The sequence below is a fragment of the Hyla sarda genome, chromosome 4 (assembly GCF_029499605.1).
Source record: "Hyla sarda isolate aHylSar1 chromosome 4, aHylSar1.hap1, whole genome shotgun sequence".
In the NCBI taxonomy this organism is placed as follows: domain Eukaryota; kingdom Metazoa; phylum Chordata; class Amphibia; order Anura; family Hylidae; genus Hyla; species Hyla sarda.
The window spans coordinates 369,471,544-369,491,056 of NC_079192.1; the positions used below are offsets into that span (position 1 = coordinate 369,471,544).

Genomic DNA, 19,513 nt, shown 5'->3' on the forward strand with positions numbered 1-19,513 from the left:
TGATTACTTTTTACTTCATTCTTCTGGGATGTGACAAAGAAAATGACTAACCCCAGAATTGCTTTTTTTTTATTATTATGTTTATACCATTTAGTGTAGGGGACAACTTCTGACAATTTGGCATGTGGCCATACCCAATATGGTTTTTTTTTTTAATGGAAAATGGAAGCAATTTGAACTTATGAAAGGTTTTTTTTTTTTTTTTTAGTTCCCTTAGAGGACATTTAGGAGGAATCATTAGATTTTGTCATACAGATCAATGCAGTTCTATTGGACTGCATTGATCCGTGCAATCCGCACTCCATTGGTAGAGCCTGCTCGATCAACTAAAGAATCTGAGGGGATAGCATTATAACTGGGTGTGGCTATGCAGGGGTGGAGGGTATATCAAAGGGGGGGGGGAGCCAAAAGTGGCAGAACCACTCAATATTGCAGGACAGTTCCAAGTTGAGCTTCTTTTTGGATTTATATGTGCTCCATAATCCCCCTCTGTAGCCAGTAATATGCCCCATGTACAATACCCACTCTACTATGCTCTCTGTACATAGTCATAATGCCCCCTCTGTGTCCATTAATATGCCCTCTGTACAGTGGGCATTTTACTGGCTACATAGGGCTCATTTTGTGTATAGGGGGGGTGGGGGGGCATAATGACTGCATAGGAGGCATGATGTCCCCCTGTGTAGCCAAGACACCCCCTGTCATAATGCCCCCCTGGTAGCCCCTACAGCTCCTCCTCTGTTGTCACTAGCCAAATATATGCCCTCTCAATCATGATGTAGATGTGGTGTAAATTATTCACACAAGTACCTGCCCGTACATACACCACTCAGTTCCTCCAGAGCAGCTGTACAGGGACGTGTCACATTCTGCTCCTGCTGCCCAGTCCAGCCTGTTCTCGCATCTCTTTACTGGTCACATAAGTGGTCATGTGATCTCTTCTCCCTTCTAGGTGTGGACACTGTCAAATTGTACTGTCAGATGGTATAGTTTGTGGAATCGCTGGGGTGGACTCAATGCCCAGGGCCAGATTAAGGGTGTCTAGGATATAGAATTGAATGTTGAGGGGGTGCCAGTCACCTGAAACCTGTGGCAGCTATCATTAACCCCTTGAGGACCAGGCCATTTTTCGCCCTTTTGTTTTTTCCTGCTCCCCATTTTGAACAACATCCATACATACTTTGATAACCAGGGTATTGAAACTGAGGTGAAATCTGAGCAAGATCTTTGATGACTTTACAACTGCTTTAGTGGAGGTTAATGTAGATCAGGCTGCCTGAGGCCCTCTACTATGATGCCTGTGCTCATGGGGCCCATCAGCAAATGCTACTTCTCCCCGCAACAATTGTCCCCACCCCCATGACAACGGAAGCAGCACAGGAGAAGTAAGCCCTCGGGCTATCTCTACAATGCCTTGCCCCCACTAGACCATGAACTGTTTAAAAAGGTACTTTTAGATACAGCCATCAACTTTGACAGCGGTGACCTAAAGGGTTAATAGCCAGTATGAAGCGGGCTAGTCAGGAACCTGGTCCACACACCTTCAGTGGCACCATGATGGACTAGATCAGTCAAGGGTCACGAGAGATTTAAATAAAAGAGGTTCCCTCAGAGATTGATACATACACACCAACACCTGTCAGTTGTCTGTCTGGATCATCAGACTTGTGGTCAGGCCAGGCCTTTCATCCCCAACATGGATGTTTATATGCTGCCATGTGAAGCCCACGTGAAACCAAAACCATATGTCAGTATAGACCAACTGTTATCCCAATTTTGAGAGATCGCATAGCAAGAGAATGGCGTATGGGTCAGTACCATAAACACCAACAGTACCCATTTTACTGGGCTGCATAAGGGATGTTGGTCATATGGGGCAGCAAGGCTCTGCATCTAGATCATAGCTTAAGCAAATAGCGAAATAGATTATTAGATCTATAAAAACATTGATGTTTTACAGTTTGTCACAGACTCCTTCATGACATACAATAAAATATAGGTGATAAGGTCAAAAGCTTTGTTAAATTAAAAGAAACTTTATTTAAATAAGGCAGACATTTACATTTAAAAAAATCATAGATTAGGTAAGTCAATAGTGATGTCTTCAAACAGATGGCTGGAGATCTCAAAGGAATCTGGAATAAAATATCAATAATGATAAAACCTGACTTAAGTAACCTATTCTTGTTCTGCTATTAGTAAAGCAACGCAGGGAAGAGGATTTCTACTCTTGGACAACACCTACAAACCAAATTACTTAGTTTGGGCATCTGGTGGTCAATTCTCATTCCTTCTACAGAAACCCATATAGAACTCCATTCTCAAACAGAGAAATCTACAATAGCACCTTTAGACACGTTCTTAGACCACAGACTGGCTCAGTATTTGCCCCAAGATATTACATACTGAAACCCTTAGACCCCAGGTACTTGCCATAGTTTATTGGTTTGATTTCCATTGGTGAAAACACAAGACGGTCAAGAGCTTCAGCGTTATTTGAGTCATCCCTTAAAACTAAGAGCGGAACACCAGCAAGACAGCGGTCACTGAGCTTATGTTCTTCAGGAACATCAAAGGTTTCAAAATCTGTTAAGACCATAAGATTTTGTCAAAAATGTTTATGAGAATGATCTGGAACCCAACAAGATACAACAGGTTTTAAAAGCCTTCAGTTAATCACTGCTCTTTCCTAGTCAGGGGATTTATATTAAGATATTTTTAATTTACAAAAGCAAATAAAGTACAGTAAAATATCCCTTAGCGGACAGTTTTTTATTCCCCCGGCAGAGTCCCATAAGACTTGATATACAGGGTGGGCCATTTATATGGATACACCTTAAAATGGCATTGGTTGGTGATTTTAACTTCCCGTTTGTGGCACATTAGTATATGTGAGGGGGGAAACTTTTCAAGATGGGTGGTGACCATGGCGGCCATTTTGAATCCAACTGTTTTTTCAATAGGAAGAGGGTCATGTGACAAATCAAACTTATTGGGAATTTCACAAGAAAAACAATGATGTGCTTGGTTTTAACATAACTTTATTATTTCATGAGTTATTTACAAGTTTCTGACCACTTATAAAATGTGTTCAATATGCTGCCCATTTGTTGGATTGTCAATGCAACCCTCTTCTCCCACTCTTCACACACTGATACCGCAGGAGAAATGCTAGCACAGGCTTCCAGTATCCATAGTTTCAGGTGCTGCAGAATGGGCAAAACAAAAATTGGATCAGGACCCTCAGTTTACGCAGAAGATTTTGTTCAGTGATGAGGCAAACTTAAACAAAACCCCCGCTATTGGTCTGACACTAACCCACATTGGATAGATCCCTCCAAGACTATTGGAACACAAAAATTGATGGTATGGTATATGGGGGTACCAAGATAGTGGGGCCATTCTTCATCAATGGAAACCTCAAGGCCACTGGATATGTGAAATTGCTACATGATGATGTGTTTCCCCTTTATGCACTGAAGCTGGCATGTTCTCTGAGTTTTTCCAGCAAGATGGTGCACCACCACATTATGGTCCGAGCATTCATAGATGAACAGTTTTCTGGAAAGTGGATTGGTAGTCGTGGGCCAGTTGAATGCCCCCCCCCCCCCTCCCCCCCAAGGTCTCCCGATCTGACCCCCTTAGACTTATCTTTGGGGTCATCTGAAGGCAATTGTCTATGCTGTGAAGATACGAGATGTGCAGCACCTGAAACTACAGATACTGGAAGCCTGTGCTAGCATTTCTCCTGTGGTGCTGCCATCAGTGTGTGAAGAGTGGGAGAAGAGGGTTGCATTGACAATCCAACACAATGGGCAGCACGTTGAACACATTTTATAAGTAATCAGAAATGTGTGAATAACTCATGAAAGAAGAAAGTTACATTAAAACCAATCACATCATTGTTTTTCTTGTGAAATTCCCAATAAGTTTGATGTGTCACATGACCCTCTTCCTATTGAAAAAACAAAGTTGGATTCAAAATGGCCGCCATGTTCACCACCCATCTTGAAATTCCGCCCCCCCCCCCTCACATATACTAATGCGCCACAAACAGGAAGTTATATCACCAACAATTCCCATTTTACTAATGTGTATCCATACAAATAGACCACCCTGTATTTGCACCCTCTGAATAGGGGACACTCCCAATAGCGGACACATGCAATAGGAACAATCAGGCTTGTCTGCCAGCCCTACCTTTTATACAGGGAGGTACAGTCAATACCCCAGTGAGGCCCTGGTCCCTGCAGCAGCCACAGCACAGAAGCAGAAGGCAGCTTCTGTAAGTTAACCAGCCGTATCAATCTCAACCCCCCCCCCCCAATCCCCCTGTACCATGTAATTCCCTTTTATTACCCTCTGTGCAAGTTCACCACCTTCACATACATATATACACACACATATATACACACACATATATTTTTTTTTATGTGAAATAAAAAAAATTTTGGGAAATTTTTAAGCCTACTCATTGGAAAAGAGAAACATTTTATACATACCTGGACAATTAAACGTATATCCCATTAAATACATGAACCAAAGCAATAAAAAAAAAAAAACACCCTGATAAGTTCATAGTACCTAGAGGGTTATATGGAATGAATTTCTCTATTTCAGGATACTTCTCACCCCTTTGCTTCACCAAGTTATCCTTTTTGACCACCTGTAGTATGAAGAGAAGTTTGTAGGTCAGAACGAGCTTGGCTAGCCACCATTTTTTCAGAGAAGATATTGGGGATTACAAGTCAAAATCTGCAGCATGTAACTCCAAGTCAATCACACTTCTGTGAAATCACACTGTCCACTCAGGAATTAACACTGATTGACAATTTCACATGCTGTGCAAATGGAACAGACAACAGGTGGAAATTATAGGCAATTAGCAAGACACCCCCAATAAAGGAGTGGTTCTGCAGGTGATGACCACAGACCACTTCTCAGTTCCTATGCTTCTTGGCTGATGTTTTCGGTCACTTTTTATGGCCGTGCTTTCACTCTTGTGGTAGCAGGAGACTGAATCTACAACCCACACAAATGGCTCAGGTAGTGCAGCACATCAAGGATGGCACATCAATGCGATCTGCGGCAAGAAGGGTTGCTGTGCCTGTCAGCGTAGTGTCCAGAGCATTGGGGCGCTACCAGGAAACCTGCCAGTACATCAGGAGACGTGGAGGAGGGAGACAACCCAGCAGCAGGACCGCTACCTCCGCCTTTGTGCAAGGAGGAGCACTGCCAGAGCCCTGCAAAATGACCTCCAGCAGGCCACAAATGTGCATGTGTCCACTCAACCAGTCAGAAAGACTCCATGAGGGCCTGACGTCCACAGGTGGGGGTTGTGCTTACAGCCCAACAGCAGGAAGGACCTTTGGCATTTGCCAGAGACCAAGTTTGTCAAATTTGCCACTTGCACCCTGTGCTCTTCACAGATGAAAGCAGGTACACAATGAGCACATGTGACAGATGTGACAGTCTGGAGATACCATGGAGAACGTTCTGCTGCCTGCAACATCCTCCAGCATGACTGGTTGAGCAGTGGGTCAGTAATGTGTTTGTCAGAGGTAGCCTGATTGCCATTAGGTACTGAGATTAGATCCTCAGACCTCTTGTGAGATCATATGCTGGTGCGGTGGCCCTGGATTCCTCCTAATGCAAGACAATGCTAGACCTCATGTGGCTGGAGTGTGTCACCAGTTCCTGCAAGAGGAAGGCATTGATGCTATGGACTGGCCAGCCTGTTCCCCAGACCAGAGTCGGATTGAGCACATCTGAGACATCATGTCTCGCTCAATCCACCAATGCCACGTGACACCACAGACTGTCCAGGAGTTGGTGGATGCTTTAGTCCAGGTCTGGGAGAACATCCCTCAGGAGACCATCCGCCACCTCATCAGGAGTATGCACAGGCATTTTAGGGAGGTCATATGGGCAACGTGAAGGCGCGCCACACACACACACACACACACTACTGAGCCACATTTTAAATTCTTTAAAAAGGACATTACATCAAAGTTTGATCAGTCTGTTGTGTGGTTTTCCACTTTGTGTGCAACTCCATATCCAGATCTCTATGGGTTGACAAATTTGATTTCCATTAAAAACTTGTGTGATTTTGTTATTAGCACATTCAACTATGTAAAGACGAAAGTATTTCATACGATTAGATAATTCAGATCTAGGGTATGTCATCTTAGTGTTCCCTTTATTTTTTTGATCAGTGTGTAATTATATATTCTCTTTAATTATATTTTTTAATTTTTAAACAAACATTTATTTAAACCGGCTTGAATACCTTTAGATGGTTACAATATGCAAGTTACCCAACTCTACTGTAGAGATGTCACCAGGAAAGTTTCACTTATGTGCATCAAGAAGTTAAAGTCAGCAGATGGGATTTTGGTACACTACCTGCACCAGAACTTCAGGAAAAAAACCTGCAAGGGAGAAGCAGCAAGAGGTGTGACAGGTGAGTATTGTGTTTTCTCCTAGGGCCTAACCTTTATAGGGGGCACCATTACTGTGTGGGGGAAATGCAGAGCCTGAAATGTTTCTCAGTCAGGTTTTAGAGACAAGTTGTGGCTGGGAGAAGTCTTAGGGTGCGTTCAAACGTGCACATTTTTGCTTCTGCAGATTTTGCTGCCCATTAAAGTCCATGGGCAGCAAAATCTGCAGCAGCAAGATCTGCAGCAAAAATATGCACATGTGAACGCATCCTCAAGATGGGCCAGATTGAGGAGAAGAACAGTGAACAGATCAGAAGAAGATGCCCAATGCGAGTCACTGGATGTAACTTCACTAATCACTTGTACAGTCTGCAGAGATGACCGACTATGCAGCTCCATTTTTTGTTTGGGGGGGGGGGGGGGGGGGGGGGGGGAGTATTGGTCTTTGGATAGTGATATTTTATTTTAACTGTGATGACATTAGCCATTATGTGGTCATGATGTGGTCATGGCAGTATCGTTTGTTCCTTGTATACTGTGATGTTGGTCTTGGTACACGGGATTTGGTCGGTGACAGTAGGATTGTAATATTTACCCCTTGTATATTTGTACAGTCTCATGCATAAACTATTGTATATATTTAGTATTTTTATCATATACAACATATTGGTACCATCATTGCTATATCTAGCACATTTGCTCTGGATCCTGAGTGAATTTTTGCCTATGTTGGTGCAGAGAGAGGGGCTTTCTACTCTCACCCACTTACTATGCAGGGTGTCAAGGGGAAGTTATTACAATTTGTTGCATTCCGAAGGAAAGTTTGTGTAGGTAGGTAAGGAATAGATAAGACATTTATATTTGTGGAACTTTAGGGTATATTCACACTATGTATTTTCCTTGAATCCCTGTTGATCTGCACCATGTTAAATTGGGCAGAAGTGCTGAATCTGAATTAATTTTCTATAGAAATAAGCAATAGTCCTATTGACACATGGGCTTTTGCTACTGGGTTGCTGCAGAAAATTTGAACATGTTGCTTTGTGAGAAATGTGTTTTAAGGAAACCAAGCACTAGATTTTACCATATATAACACGTTGCCAAGCAATAAAAAAATTTTTTTATATATATTTTATTTTTTTTATTGCTTGGCAACGTGTTATATATGGTAAAATCTAATGCTTGATTTAACACTGCAGACGAAAACTAATTGAAGTCAGTTGGCGTATGGTGCAAGGCACAAATCTTTTAAGTCTAACCTAAAAAAATTCTGCCAAGAATCGCACCACACCTGTCAGGTTGTGTGTGCTATTACAGCTTGGCTCCATCAACTTCAATACTACTAAACTGCAATACCACACAACCTAAGGACAAGTGTGGTTCACCAAGGGTCGGAACCAGGGCTCAAGTCCTGCAGGAACTCATGGGAACGATGTTCCTGCACATTTTCCACAGCAGGAACGCAGTTCCCATTGGCAGGAGTCCTGCAGGACCACCCCTTAAAGGGGAACTCTGACCCTAGACATCTTATCCCCTATGCAAAGTATAGGGGATAAGATGTCAGATCGTGGGGGTCCTGCTGCTGGGGACCCCCGCGATCTCTGCTGTGGCACCCAAGTCATCCGGTGAACGGAGGGAGCTTTGCTCCGAGCTGGATGACTGGTGATGTGGGGCAGAGGCTTGTGATGTCACAGTAATGCCCCCTCAATGCAAGTCTATGGGAGGGGGCATAGAGTTGCATTGAGGGGCCATGACCGTGACATCACGAGCCTCCGGCGCTGCACCCAATGCCGGGTGCAGCAGGGAGAACGTGGGGGTCCCCAGTGTTGGGACCCCCGGGATCAGACATCATATCCCCAATTCTTTGGATAGGGGATAAGATGTTTAGTATCCCTTTAACTGTAAATTTTGGGCGAGTTCCCACTTTTTCCCAGGACTTGACCCCTGGTCGGAACACTACGTTTTGGCCCCCGTTAATCGTTTCTGCCAGCATACTGCCGAAAACAGGATGCTGACTAAGGCTGGGTCCACACTACGTTTTGTCCCATACGGGAGCGCATACGGCAGGAGGGAGCTAAAACCTCGCGCTCCCGTATGTGACCGTATGCGCTCCCGTATGTCATTCACTTCAATGAGCCGACCGAAGTGAAACGTTCGGTCCGGTCGGCTCATTTTTGCGCCGTATGCGCTTTTACAACCGGACCTAAAACCGTGGTCAACCACGGTTTTAGGTCCGGTTGTAAAAGCGCATACGGCACAAAAATGAGCCGACCGGACCGAACGTTTCACTCCGGTCGGCTCATTGAAGTGAATGACATACGGGAGCGCATACGGTCACATACGGGAGCGCGAGGTTTTAGCTCCCTCCTGCCGTATGCGCTCCCGTATGGGACAAAACGTAGTGTGGACCCAGCCTTATACTGTTCATGGGCGCAGTGGACCCCCATTCAATTCTATGGCCAAAAGGAGTCACCTAGTCACTCCTTTCGGGACATGTGAGCCATTTCAAAAGCGAAACAACCCATCATGAGTGCACTTAAAAAAGCACACGTCTCGAACGGAGTCACTAGGGATGATGCAGTGCCACAGCAGAAATGAATGGGGGTGTGCTTCTCCCATTAAGAGGATCTGTCGTCATCCTGTTCTCAGTGGGATGCCGACAGATACAATCCACGGTGGCCAGAACTTAGTGTGTTCCTACCATTAGCTCAGTTTTTTCTAATCCGCAATAACAGTCAACCCAGTGAAATTTAACAGGGCATGTCCTCAGGTGTGAGGGGTTGGGACCAGTATACCATACACTGTGCACCAGGTTTTATAACCTTTCCTTACTGCTTTAACATCAGTCCAACTTACCTTTTTTGAAGCAGATTTCTTGGGTTGGACATGTTGGTTAATGTTTCCCAGTGCTTTCCTAAGTGCTTGAGGTTTAGCCACAGAGAAGTTTTTTCCTTTAGGCACTTGTAAGAACCCTTTAGAAAGCTGCGCTGCTACAAGAAAGTTAGAACAGATGAATAATGTCATTCAGTGCACACATCACAAAAAGTGTTTAATCTTAAGAAAGCAAAGTAGGACCCAGTGGATGCTCTGGTACCAGTGTTCAACACCCGGTTGTCACACATACTGAATTGGTGCTCACGAGAGTACGAATACAAAAAGCCTAAAGGTTCTATATAAACACATTTGTGTGCCATGATGCATGTGATTGAGGTATTACTATAACACATGTGGTGAACTTGGGGGGGATAAAGCCTTGTGGGGGTGTAGGGTAGTTAGGGTGTTGCTGTTTGGGATAGTAAAGGGCACTGTTAACCCTTGTCACTCGTGACGCCAGGGTGAGTGTTAAATGCTGTATTATTGATAGGCCTATTGCCACCCTTCCCAAGAGCAATAGGCGATGCAGAAAAAGGATTGTCCACAACCACTGTTACCTGAAAACTTGCAGGAACTTTTACTGAAGAATTTCTGTACATGCAGCAATAGTAACAGTCCAGATAACAGAGTCTCTATGCAAATAGCTGAGCAGCGATTGACAGTTGGTTGGGATCAGATAAGCTCAATTTAGCTTCTTAGGGATTTTGTAGCATAGATCCGCTGGATTTAAGGGTGTGTTTAGGTCCAGTGATCTTGCAGCGAGTAGCAGGGAATTGCTTAGTATATCCGCTATGTTAGAGGCCAAGGCCGCAAGGCTTTGGCCTAGTAAGTCGTCTTGTAAGCTGCGGAGGTCCTACCTCTTCCAAAGTCAGCAACCCAAGTGAGCGATCAAGATGGCGCAGGTCCCTTATATGGGCAGGGGCTGGCCATTTTGGATTGGTCCATAACAACTGTCACTCACCGTTACATTGCATTGTGGGTGAACACGTCATGGGAACCTCCAAAGGTCCTGTAGCAAAACCATAGAGTTCTAACCTAATCACGTGACCCGCAGGTCCTGCTAAGCTGAACAGGTAGGCAATAAAATATATACACATTTATACTTATATTTATAAGAACTTCTATATAGTCATAGACTAACTGAGGGGTGACAAGGGGATAACTATAGGAGAGGGACCCCGACGTTCCTAGGGACTCTGACTATGGGGACCTCTACAAAGGTAGCGTATGAAATACGGTCCCGGGACACCACACCCATATTTAGAGCTGCAGGCACAGTTTGCGTGCTACTAAGTTCACATTTTGGCACTTTTAGTTTTAACAGGGCAAGGACAGGAGGCCACAACTGTGAAGGGAAAAGAAAAAAAATAATTTTCACCTTAGCTCAATCCATTAGGAAAATCACTCATAATATTTAGTCAACTATTTCCATTAACATCCAGCAGCAGAAATGTAAATATAGTATATTTGTGTAGAACACGGAGCACTAAGTGTTAACTTACAAGGGCCTCGATTAGCCTTGGAAGAAAGGTGGCAGAAGTCACCATTTTCCTTTTCAAACCACATGATGGCTTCCATATTCCTGTTCAGACCTGACAGCAAAATCAAGTAAAAAGCATTGGTAAATAACATTTGGCAGGCAGAAGTAAACCCGGGAGTACCACACTACAGTTCTCCCTACATCCGGAATACTTCGGATATTTATACATAGTTGCATGTAGGAGGAGGCTGTTCTTTTGTCTTTGTCGTGATGTGCCATAGTTGAGAAAGCACACAGGCATAACTTTGGCGCACTTTCTAAGTCACCTGAGAACACTCCATGGCAGCATCTCCTATTGTCTGTGTATGAAAAGTATGGAAGCTGTTTGCATGAGGTGATTTTTAAATACAGATGCACCCAGTTTTTGCAACTCTCGCACATCACAAATCTCTAACCATTGCAAAGATCAGGCTAAGGAATCCACTACCATACACTTAGGCACAAAAGCACACTGCAACAAAATGACAACATACACCCACAAGAAAACCATTCCAATCCTCTAATAATTCCCACAGCTTTACCTGCAGACTACACCAGTCACTCACATAAATAGAGGAACCAAAACGTTTGTGTCAGGGAAAGCATTAAATGGGCACTGTCACCAACTTTATTTTTTGATATGTTGTAGTACTTTTGTACTACAACATATTTCTAATATACTTTTATAATTATTTTTTTAATTAAAATGGTTTAATTTACATTTGAAAACCGGCCACTAGGGGTCTCCCTCCTAGTGGCCGGCTGCAGCCTGAAAAAGGACTGATTGCGGACGGGCATCGGTCCTTTTTCATTCAGCCTGCGCTCGCTCCCTGCCTGTCAATCAGACAGGCAGGGAGCGAGCGCATTGGCTCCCCGACCACTGGCTGGGAGGCCACTCCTCCCGCACATCGCTGCCGCTGTCCCTGCACGCCCGCTACCAGACTCTGCAGTAAGTGTAATGGGGGGGGGGGGGGGGGTTGTGATAAAGGGAACGGGTATGGCGCAGGGGGGAGGGAGATGGAGGGGACGGGCTAGCGCCGCATTAACTAACTAATAGTTTATCTACACAGGGTGCCTCCAGCTGTTTCAATACTACAACTCCCAGCATGCCCTGACAGCCAATAGATGTCAGGGCAAGCTGGGAGTTGTAGTGGTGAAACAGCTGGAGGCACCCTGTGTAGATGAACTAAGGGCGGAAGTCCCCCCCCAGCAGGCATCAGTGACGTGGTGCCTGCTGGGAAGTCTGCCTGGTAGTGAGCACACTGCCAGGCAGACAAAAGGCATTTTTAATATAGTAAAAATAAAAATTAAAATCAGGGAGGGGGTTAGGGATAGATTGGCAATAGGCAGGGACAGAAAAAAAAAAAAAAAGTAGGATGGTGGGAGCTACCCTTTAAGAAAACAGCTTGGCAAGAGACATTATTCTTATAAATAGCTATAGCAAAACAACGTCTAGAGGAAAGTAGATCTGAGTATAGCCCAACAAAAGACCCAAAACAGTGGCACCGAAACCTATAGCCCTCACAACCACGAGATGGAGATCCTCACTTCAGGCAGGAAACCAGATACAACCAACCATACACGGCGGTGATAGGATAACACAGGAATCAATAATGTACAAACTGTAGAAAAGGACAGGAGTCCTGCACTCACCGTGTAAGACCTGGTTATTCAGCTCCCATCTTGGGCCGCTCCTCCGGTAGGGAAATCAGGACAGCGCGGGGCACTCAGAGGCGACTGCCGGCGGTTTCACGCATAGGAATGCGCTTCGTCCGGCCAGAGGAATCGCATTCCTATGCATGAAACTGCCGGCAGTCGTCTCTGAGCGCCCCACACTGTCCTGATTTCCCTACCGGAGGAGCGGCCCGAGATGGGAGCTGAATAACCAGGTCTTACACGGTGAGTGCAGGACTCCTGTCCTTTTCTACAGTTTGTAGATCAGACTATAGCGCTAACGCTTTGCTTTATCAGACATTTTCAAACTGCAATAATTTAGTCACTATTTTGCATCAGTATGTAGAAGCCCAAATTTCCCAATACAGTGGTCCCTCAAGTTACAATATTAATTGGTTCCAGGATGACCATTGTATGTTGAGACCTGAACTCTATGGAAACCTGGTAATTGGTTCTAAAGGCACCAAAATGTCATCCAAAAATAAGAAAAAAGTGAAAATTTAAGAAAAATAGGTAGATAACTAATATAGATAAAGCAAGTTCTTACATATAAAAGTAAGAAAGATCTGCTGGTAGCTGTAATCACTGTCTATATCAGTGTTTCCCAAGCAGGGAGCCTCCAGCTGTTGCAAAACTACAACTCCCAGCATGCTCGGACAGCCTTTGTCTGTCCGGGCATGCTGGGAGTTGTAGTTTTGCAACAGCTGGGGGCACCCTGCTTGGGAAACACTGGTCTATGTAGAGGACAGGAGCTTCTTCAGGGTCCTGTACAGTACAGGCAATGTCCTAAAAAAGTAACATGGAGTCGCCCTCACCTGGTGTCCAAAAGAGCAGGAAACCCTGGTACAGGTAAAGTGTACAGAAGAACATATAATACCTCTCTGTACTGTAGGGGGCCCTACCAGACATCAGTCAGTGCGTACACTTCAGGAATACAGGGGTTTTACCAGTAAAATGCCCATTCTAATTGTTCAATTCTTCCACCATTGACATGTTTCGCAGATCTGGACTGTCTGTACATTGTATGTTGAGTCTGGTTTCAACCTACAATGGTCCAGAAAAGACCATTATATGTTGAAACTATTGTATGTTGAGGGATCACTGTATACTTTTTGTCTGTGGAGGTGCTGCGTCTGGTTTGGCTTAAAAATATTGCTATATGTAAGGCTGGGTTCACACCACGTTTTTGCAATACAGTTTTTTCTTCAGGTTTTTGATTAAAAAAAAAAATACAAAAAAAAAAAAGGATTCCTCAAAGCCTGACTAAGCTGTATCAAAACATGTGTACAAAGTTTTATCTGTATACGGTTGAAAACCATATACGCTTTGAAAAGTGATGTCCGGTTGCATCCGTTTTTTTAAGAAAAAAAACATACGTTTTGAACTTTTCACTCCATTATGAATAAAATTTCACTTGTTTGATTGAAATTCCAAGAAAAAAAACAACTGTGCAAAGTCAAAAAACCGTATGGAACTGTGCACACATACAGTTCTGTACGGGTCCCATTGACTCCCATGTTAAAAAAAAAAAAAAAGTATACGGGTCTATACGGTTTTTCACCTGGACCAAAAACCTTGGTAGGCCACGGTTTTCTGTCCAGAAAAAAAAAAAAAAAAAAAAAAAAAAAAGTTAAAAACACATTAGTTGCAACAGATACAGTTGCATACGTTTTTTTTTTGTTTTTTTTTTTTTTTTTTTTTTTTAAAACCGTATCCAAAAACTGTATAGAAAATCGGGGTGTGAACCCACCCTTAAAATGCTTTTCCTCTCATAACCTTCAGCCTTCCCCCAACAATACTCACAGCCGCACTGCAGGCACCACTCCAACCAGTCACTATCTGGAAAAATGAAGCCCTTTGACCTTTTTATTCAGAATATCAGCTGATCAATCAATCTAATTAACCACTTCCACACTTGTGCTGTCTTATTAGGGAACATTCACACACAGCAGGGTTGTTACAGAAAAAGAAATCCTGTAAAATGAGTATTTTTCCTTTCCATGACAGGTATCCGCGGATGCATACTGCTGTGGAGAGCAGCTAATGCTATTCATTTCAATAGCCCACGTTTTTTTCCTGTCCGTTCTTCGGGTTGTGATTTGGCGCCGTTGGGCCAGACTTATCAAAGTGGCGCACAGCATTTAATAACTAGGGTGCTAAATATTCCTTCTTGGTCAATGATTTTAACCTGAGTGAAGACTTTTTTGGCTGTGGGATGTCGGTTTTTCAAGTGTGGTCTGCCTTGATGTGGCTTTGAGCCCTGTCAGATCTCTTAGCGCCAACAAAATGCGCCCAAGTTTAAAAGCCGCACTTAGTAAATTCCCAACCAGTGCTAAAGGCAAAACGGAAAGTGTTCTAAACCAGAGCTCTGTCAGGATTGCTCTAAACTAAATGTTGCAAAACATTAGCGTGAAAAATGCATGCGCCTAAGACATGCGACAAATATGAAAGGAAAAAAGCTTCCAAAGTATATGAGAAATTCCCTGACTCTAAAGCGGGGTTTTCTGCATTGCCCAGCCCCCGATAAAATAGCGTATACAGGAGTCAGTAGGTGACTCAGTTTGGGCCATTGACGTGAATCGCATCCCCTGCGCTCCACTACAATATATCTCGGCATCCATTTCATGGTGGGATGCCAACGTGAGGGAGAAGTAAAACGCAATATGAACCTAGTCTGAATGAGATTGCTTCAAAACATACATGGAGATCTGCAAGAAATCTGCCAGTGTAACATTCTTAGGCAGGGTCCACACGTTGGCATTTCTCCAAAAATGGGATGGATGCAATTCATTTCAATGGTCTGCTCAGGACTTGTGTGTTATTTAGGGGTATGTTCACATGGCAGAATTTCCGTGCAGAATTCCACAGCACCAGAGTTCCTTGGTTGCAATGTGCAGACAGCAGAATTCCAGCAGAAGTTTCTGGTACGGAAATCCTGATTCCGGCGTCCACATAACATTAAACATGTTCAAAGTTTCTGCGGCGTTTGCATGGAAATACATTGCCAGAGTCAGTCTATTTCCGTGCGGTCCTAGCACCAGTATGTTCTGGCGGTGCTCCGCTGATCATGGAATGTAAACATAGCCTTAAAGGGGAACTCCGGTGCTTAGACATCTTATCCCCTATCCAAAGGATAGGGGATAAGATGCCTGATCGCGCCCGCCGCTGGGGACCCCCGTGATCTTGCACGCAGCACCCCAGTTTAAATCAGTCCCAGGAGCACGTTCGCTCCAGGTCTGATTACCGGCAACCACAGGGCCGTCGGCGTGTGACGTCACGCCTCCACCCCCGTGTGACGTCACGCCTCCACCCCCGTGTGACGTCACGCCTCCACCCCCGTGTGACGTCACGCCTCCACCCCCGTGTGACGTCACGCTCTGCCCCTCAATGCAAGTTTGGTAGCATTTGTGTTTTTTCTGGGCAAAAATGCTGCAGCCAGATGTTAGCTTCAATTCAATAGGGAAGAGCAAAATGCTATATCCACTTAGTAATTTTTTTTTGGCAGGTTTTCACTCTGGCATTTTTCTGCCTTTTTGGGCTCAGTGGCAGTTTTTTTTTTAAATAGCATGTTGAGACTATGACGTTTTTCCAGCAAAGTCTATGGGAGTGAGAAAACACCATAAAAAAATGCCATATGGGTTTTGTATTGGTGTTTTCTCTCATTTGGCAGTTGAAAAAAAAAAATTTACAGCAGCAGGAAATACGCTGCGTATTCCTTGCTCACTATACACAGGGCTTTCTGGCAGCAGCCCTATGTGTGCAGTGAGTTTTAGAGGTGGGGCCATGTGCCACGGACACACGGCTCCCCCTCCAAAACTCACTGCACACATAGGGCTGCTGCCAGAAAGCCCTGTGTATAGTGAGCAAGGAATATGCAGCGTATTTTGCGCAGCGTGAAATATGCTGCATATACGCAGTGTGGGAACGCACCCTTAGGGTACGTTCCCACACAGCGTATTTTGCTGCGTATTTGCTGCGTATTTGGTGCTGCGTATTTTCCTACCCATTGACTTCAACAGAGAAAATAAAATACGCAGCAGCAAATACGCAGCAAATACGCCGTGTGGGAATGTACCCTTAAAGGGATTTAGTTTTATATTGACTACATGCACACCACTACTCCCATGTACGGAGGGAGGTGTGCCTACATGACTTGCCACAGCATTCAAAACAAAGGTTTAGAATAGTTCTGTGTCCAAACATGGACTCCCATGATCTAATCTGTGATATAACTGGGAATACCCCTTAATCAAAACGAACCTGTACCAAAACCAACATTAAAGGACAACCCCATTACCACCACAGGATGACAAAATATTGTCGCACTATTACTGCTTTGAGGACCTGTCACCTGTAGAATTACCCAGTATACCACAGCTGATTCCAAACAATAGACAAATACCACCACATCCTGAATGCTACCATACTGTTAGCAAGTAAAACCACTGTATGCAGACAAATTATCATTACTATAATATTGGGGTATATAAAGTCCAGTGACTGTCTTCTTGGGTCAGTCATCCCTAACTTCTTTTGTCCCAGACCAGCAAATTATTAATTTTTCTCTTGTAACCATGTCTCCCCCTCTGCAGAATCTCAAACCTCTTATGCTCTACTCTTAGAGGGTCCATTCTGCCCATAGACATTTTTGAGTGGTGCAGTTGCCCATAGCAACTAGATTGCTTTTTAGAAACTCCTCTCTAAAATGAGACTCACTGGTTGCTATTGGCAACTGCACCACTTTTCCTCTACACAAGATTTTATAAATCTCCCCCATAGCACCTTGCAAAGCCTATGTTTCATTAAAGGTGTACTCCACTGCTTAGCATTTGGAACAAATTGTTCTGAATGCTGGAGCCAGCGCTGGGGAGTTCGTGACATCAGCCCCACCCCCTCAATGCAAGTGTATGGGAGGGGGCGTGACGGCTCCATAAATAAACCATGCAACAACATTCTATTTTACTGGCCTAGGTGGTCGTTCATAGCTATTTGTTAAATTCCCCCATTATGTTTTTATAATTTATCATTTAGGAAGCTTTTTTTTTTTTCTGTTTGGCGCAGGCTTTTTATGGCGCAAGGTGGTCTGCCATGGCGTAAATCCACACCAAGGCAGACCACACTTACGGCACACAGCCAAAAAAGGGAGGGGAGGTTGTTACATGATTGGTTTCCACACTTCTTTCGGGCAGTTATCAAATGCTGTGAGACACATTGATAACTACAGTGCAATGGCAACAAACCACTGCCCCCAATAAAGGCAGAGAACCCCCGCTTCACACAGTGCTGCAGGCTTGAGAGGAAGAAGTCCATGCCAATGTCATTGAGATGGACACCATCAGAAATCATAAGATGCCTGTCACCTTCCAGTTGCCTGTGACATACGACCACAAACAGTGAAATCCTTGAATTCACAGTGAGGCGAAACCGCTCAATGGCCTCAGCCTCCCTGGCCCCTTGCCATTTTACTCTAGGGACATTTTGAACCACAATCCAAAAAGAAGCCCAGGAGTCTTTCCAGGTCTTCTCGTATGAGGGTAGTCTATGCCGGGACTGAGGAAGCACACATCATTCCTCCCACCATGAATAACCAATACTACCGGAGAACGGACTGTCCTTGCAATATCCACCTCTTTGAGAAGCACCCACGAGCTTCTCAGGCCACCAATACTCCTCCAAGAAACCACTCACCCTGGTGGCGAGCCGCCTGGTGGATGTATGAGTGTCCAAGAAAACACACAATCGTCACTGGAGCATCTGAATCAAAACTTAAAAGGGTACTCCAGTGGAATTTTTTTTTTTTTTTATCAAATGGTGTCAGAAAGTTAAACAGATTTGTAAATGACATATTAAAAATCTTAATCATTCCAGTGCTTATCAGCTGCTGTATGCTCTAAAGCAGACCTGGGCAATGTACGGCCTGTGGGCCACATATGGCCCTTTGATTGGCTCTGACCGGCCCGCGCTGACTGTCGGGCCGTACACTGCCCAGCAGGGGCGGACATATCGCCTGTGCAGCCGGTTCTGCTGCACAGGGGCCCAGCGTGAGAGGGGGCCCGCTGCCCTCTCCAGGTCCGGCCCCAGAGGCGAGCATTAGGCCACATACCACCGCATATTCCCCGACCACAGCAAGTTTCACAGCACCCGGATGGACGCTGCGTTCAACCACCCCTGCAGCCAGTGGCGTCTCTGGGGGCGGGCGCGGTTAGGGGGGGCGGGGTTAGGGGGCCCAGAGGGGGCCACGGCCCGCCCCCCTACATCATGATTGCCCCCCCCCCCCCCTTGTGCCCCCCCTAGAAGCAGTAGGTCACGAGCAGCTCTCATGGCCACCAGTAAGGGGCCCGAGCCCCCGCTGCACCCGACGCCCCCCGGAGCCATCTATTCCGGCATCCTTTTTTTAATAAATCTTCAGCCTGCAGCCCTGTCACCACGCAGGGGCCGCGCTATGCAGACTGGGAAGAGCAACAGGAAGCTCCTCCCCCTCTCTCACTCCCCTGTATGCTGCTGCTGGACCTTGTGGAGCAGGCCCGCTGTGTGTATACAGGCCCGGACACCACCAATATGAAAGACTTACCTGCCCAGTGCCCACTGCTGATGCTGCCCTTTTAAAGTAAGTAACTTGCTTGGGGGAGAGGGGGAAAGTTGTAGGAGACAGTGGGAGCTAGTTCAGTGTTTCCCAACCAGGGGGCCTCCAGCTGTTGCAAAACTACAACTCCCAGCATTCCTTTGGCTTTATGAGCATACTGGGAGTTGTAGTTTTGCAACAGCTGGAGGCCCCCAGGTTGGGAAACACTGATCTATCTATCTATCTATCTCATATCTATCCATCCATCTATCTATATCCATCTATTTATGCATCTATCTATCTGTCTTTCTCATATCTATCTATCCTCATATCTATCTCATATCTATCTTATCTATCTATCTATCTATCTATCTATCTCATATCTATCTATCTATCTATCTATCTATCTCATATCTATCTATCTATCCTCATATCTAAAAA

General features: G+C 44.8%; 1 protein-coding gene across 1 annotated transcript; it reads right to left on the reverse strand.

Annotated features, from left to right (window-relative positions):
- Positions 1-2,051: 2,051 nt before the first annotated feature.
- LOC130267257 (securin-like) lies at positions 2,052-17,232 on the reverse strand. The gene is made up of 6 exons (XM_056516706.1): positions 17,113-17,232; positions 10,820-10,909; positions 9,300-9,433; positions 4,585-4,666; positions 2,434-2,586; positions 2,052-2,135 (listed from the first exon to the last, which is right to left on the reverse strand). Exons 2-6 carry the CDS (start codon positions 10,893-10,895, stop codon positions 2,074-2,076), a joined length of 507 nt encoding a protein of 168 aa, XP_056372681.1. The 5' UTR covers positions 10,896-10,909; positions 17,113-17,232; the 3' UTR covers positions 2,052-2,073.
- Between the last annotated feature and the right edge of the window lie 2,281 nt (positions 17,233-19,513).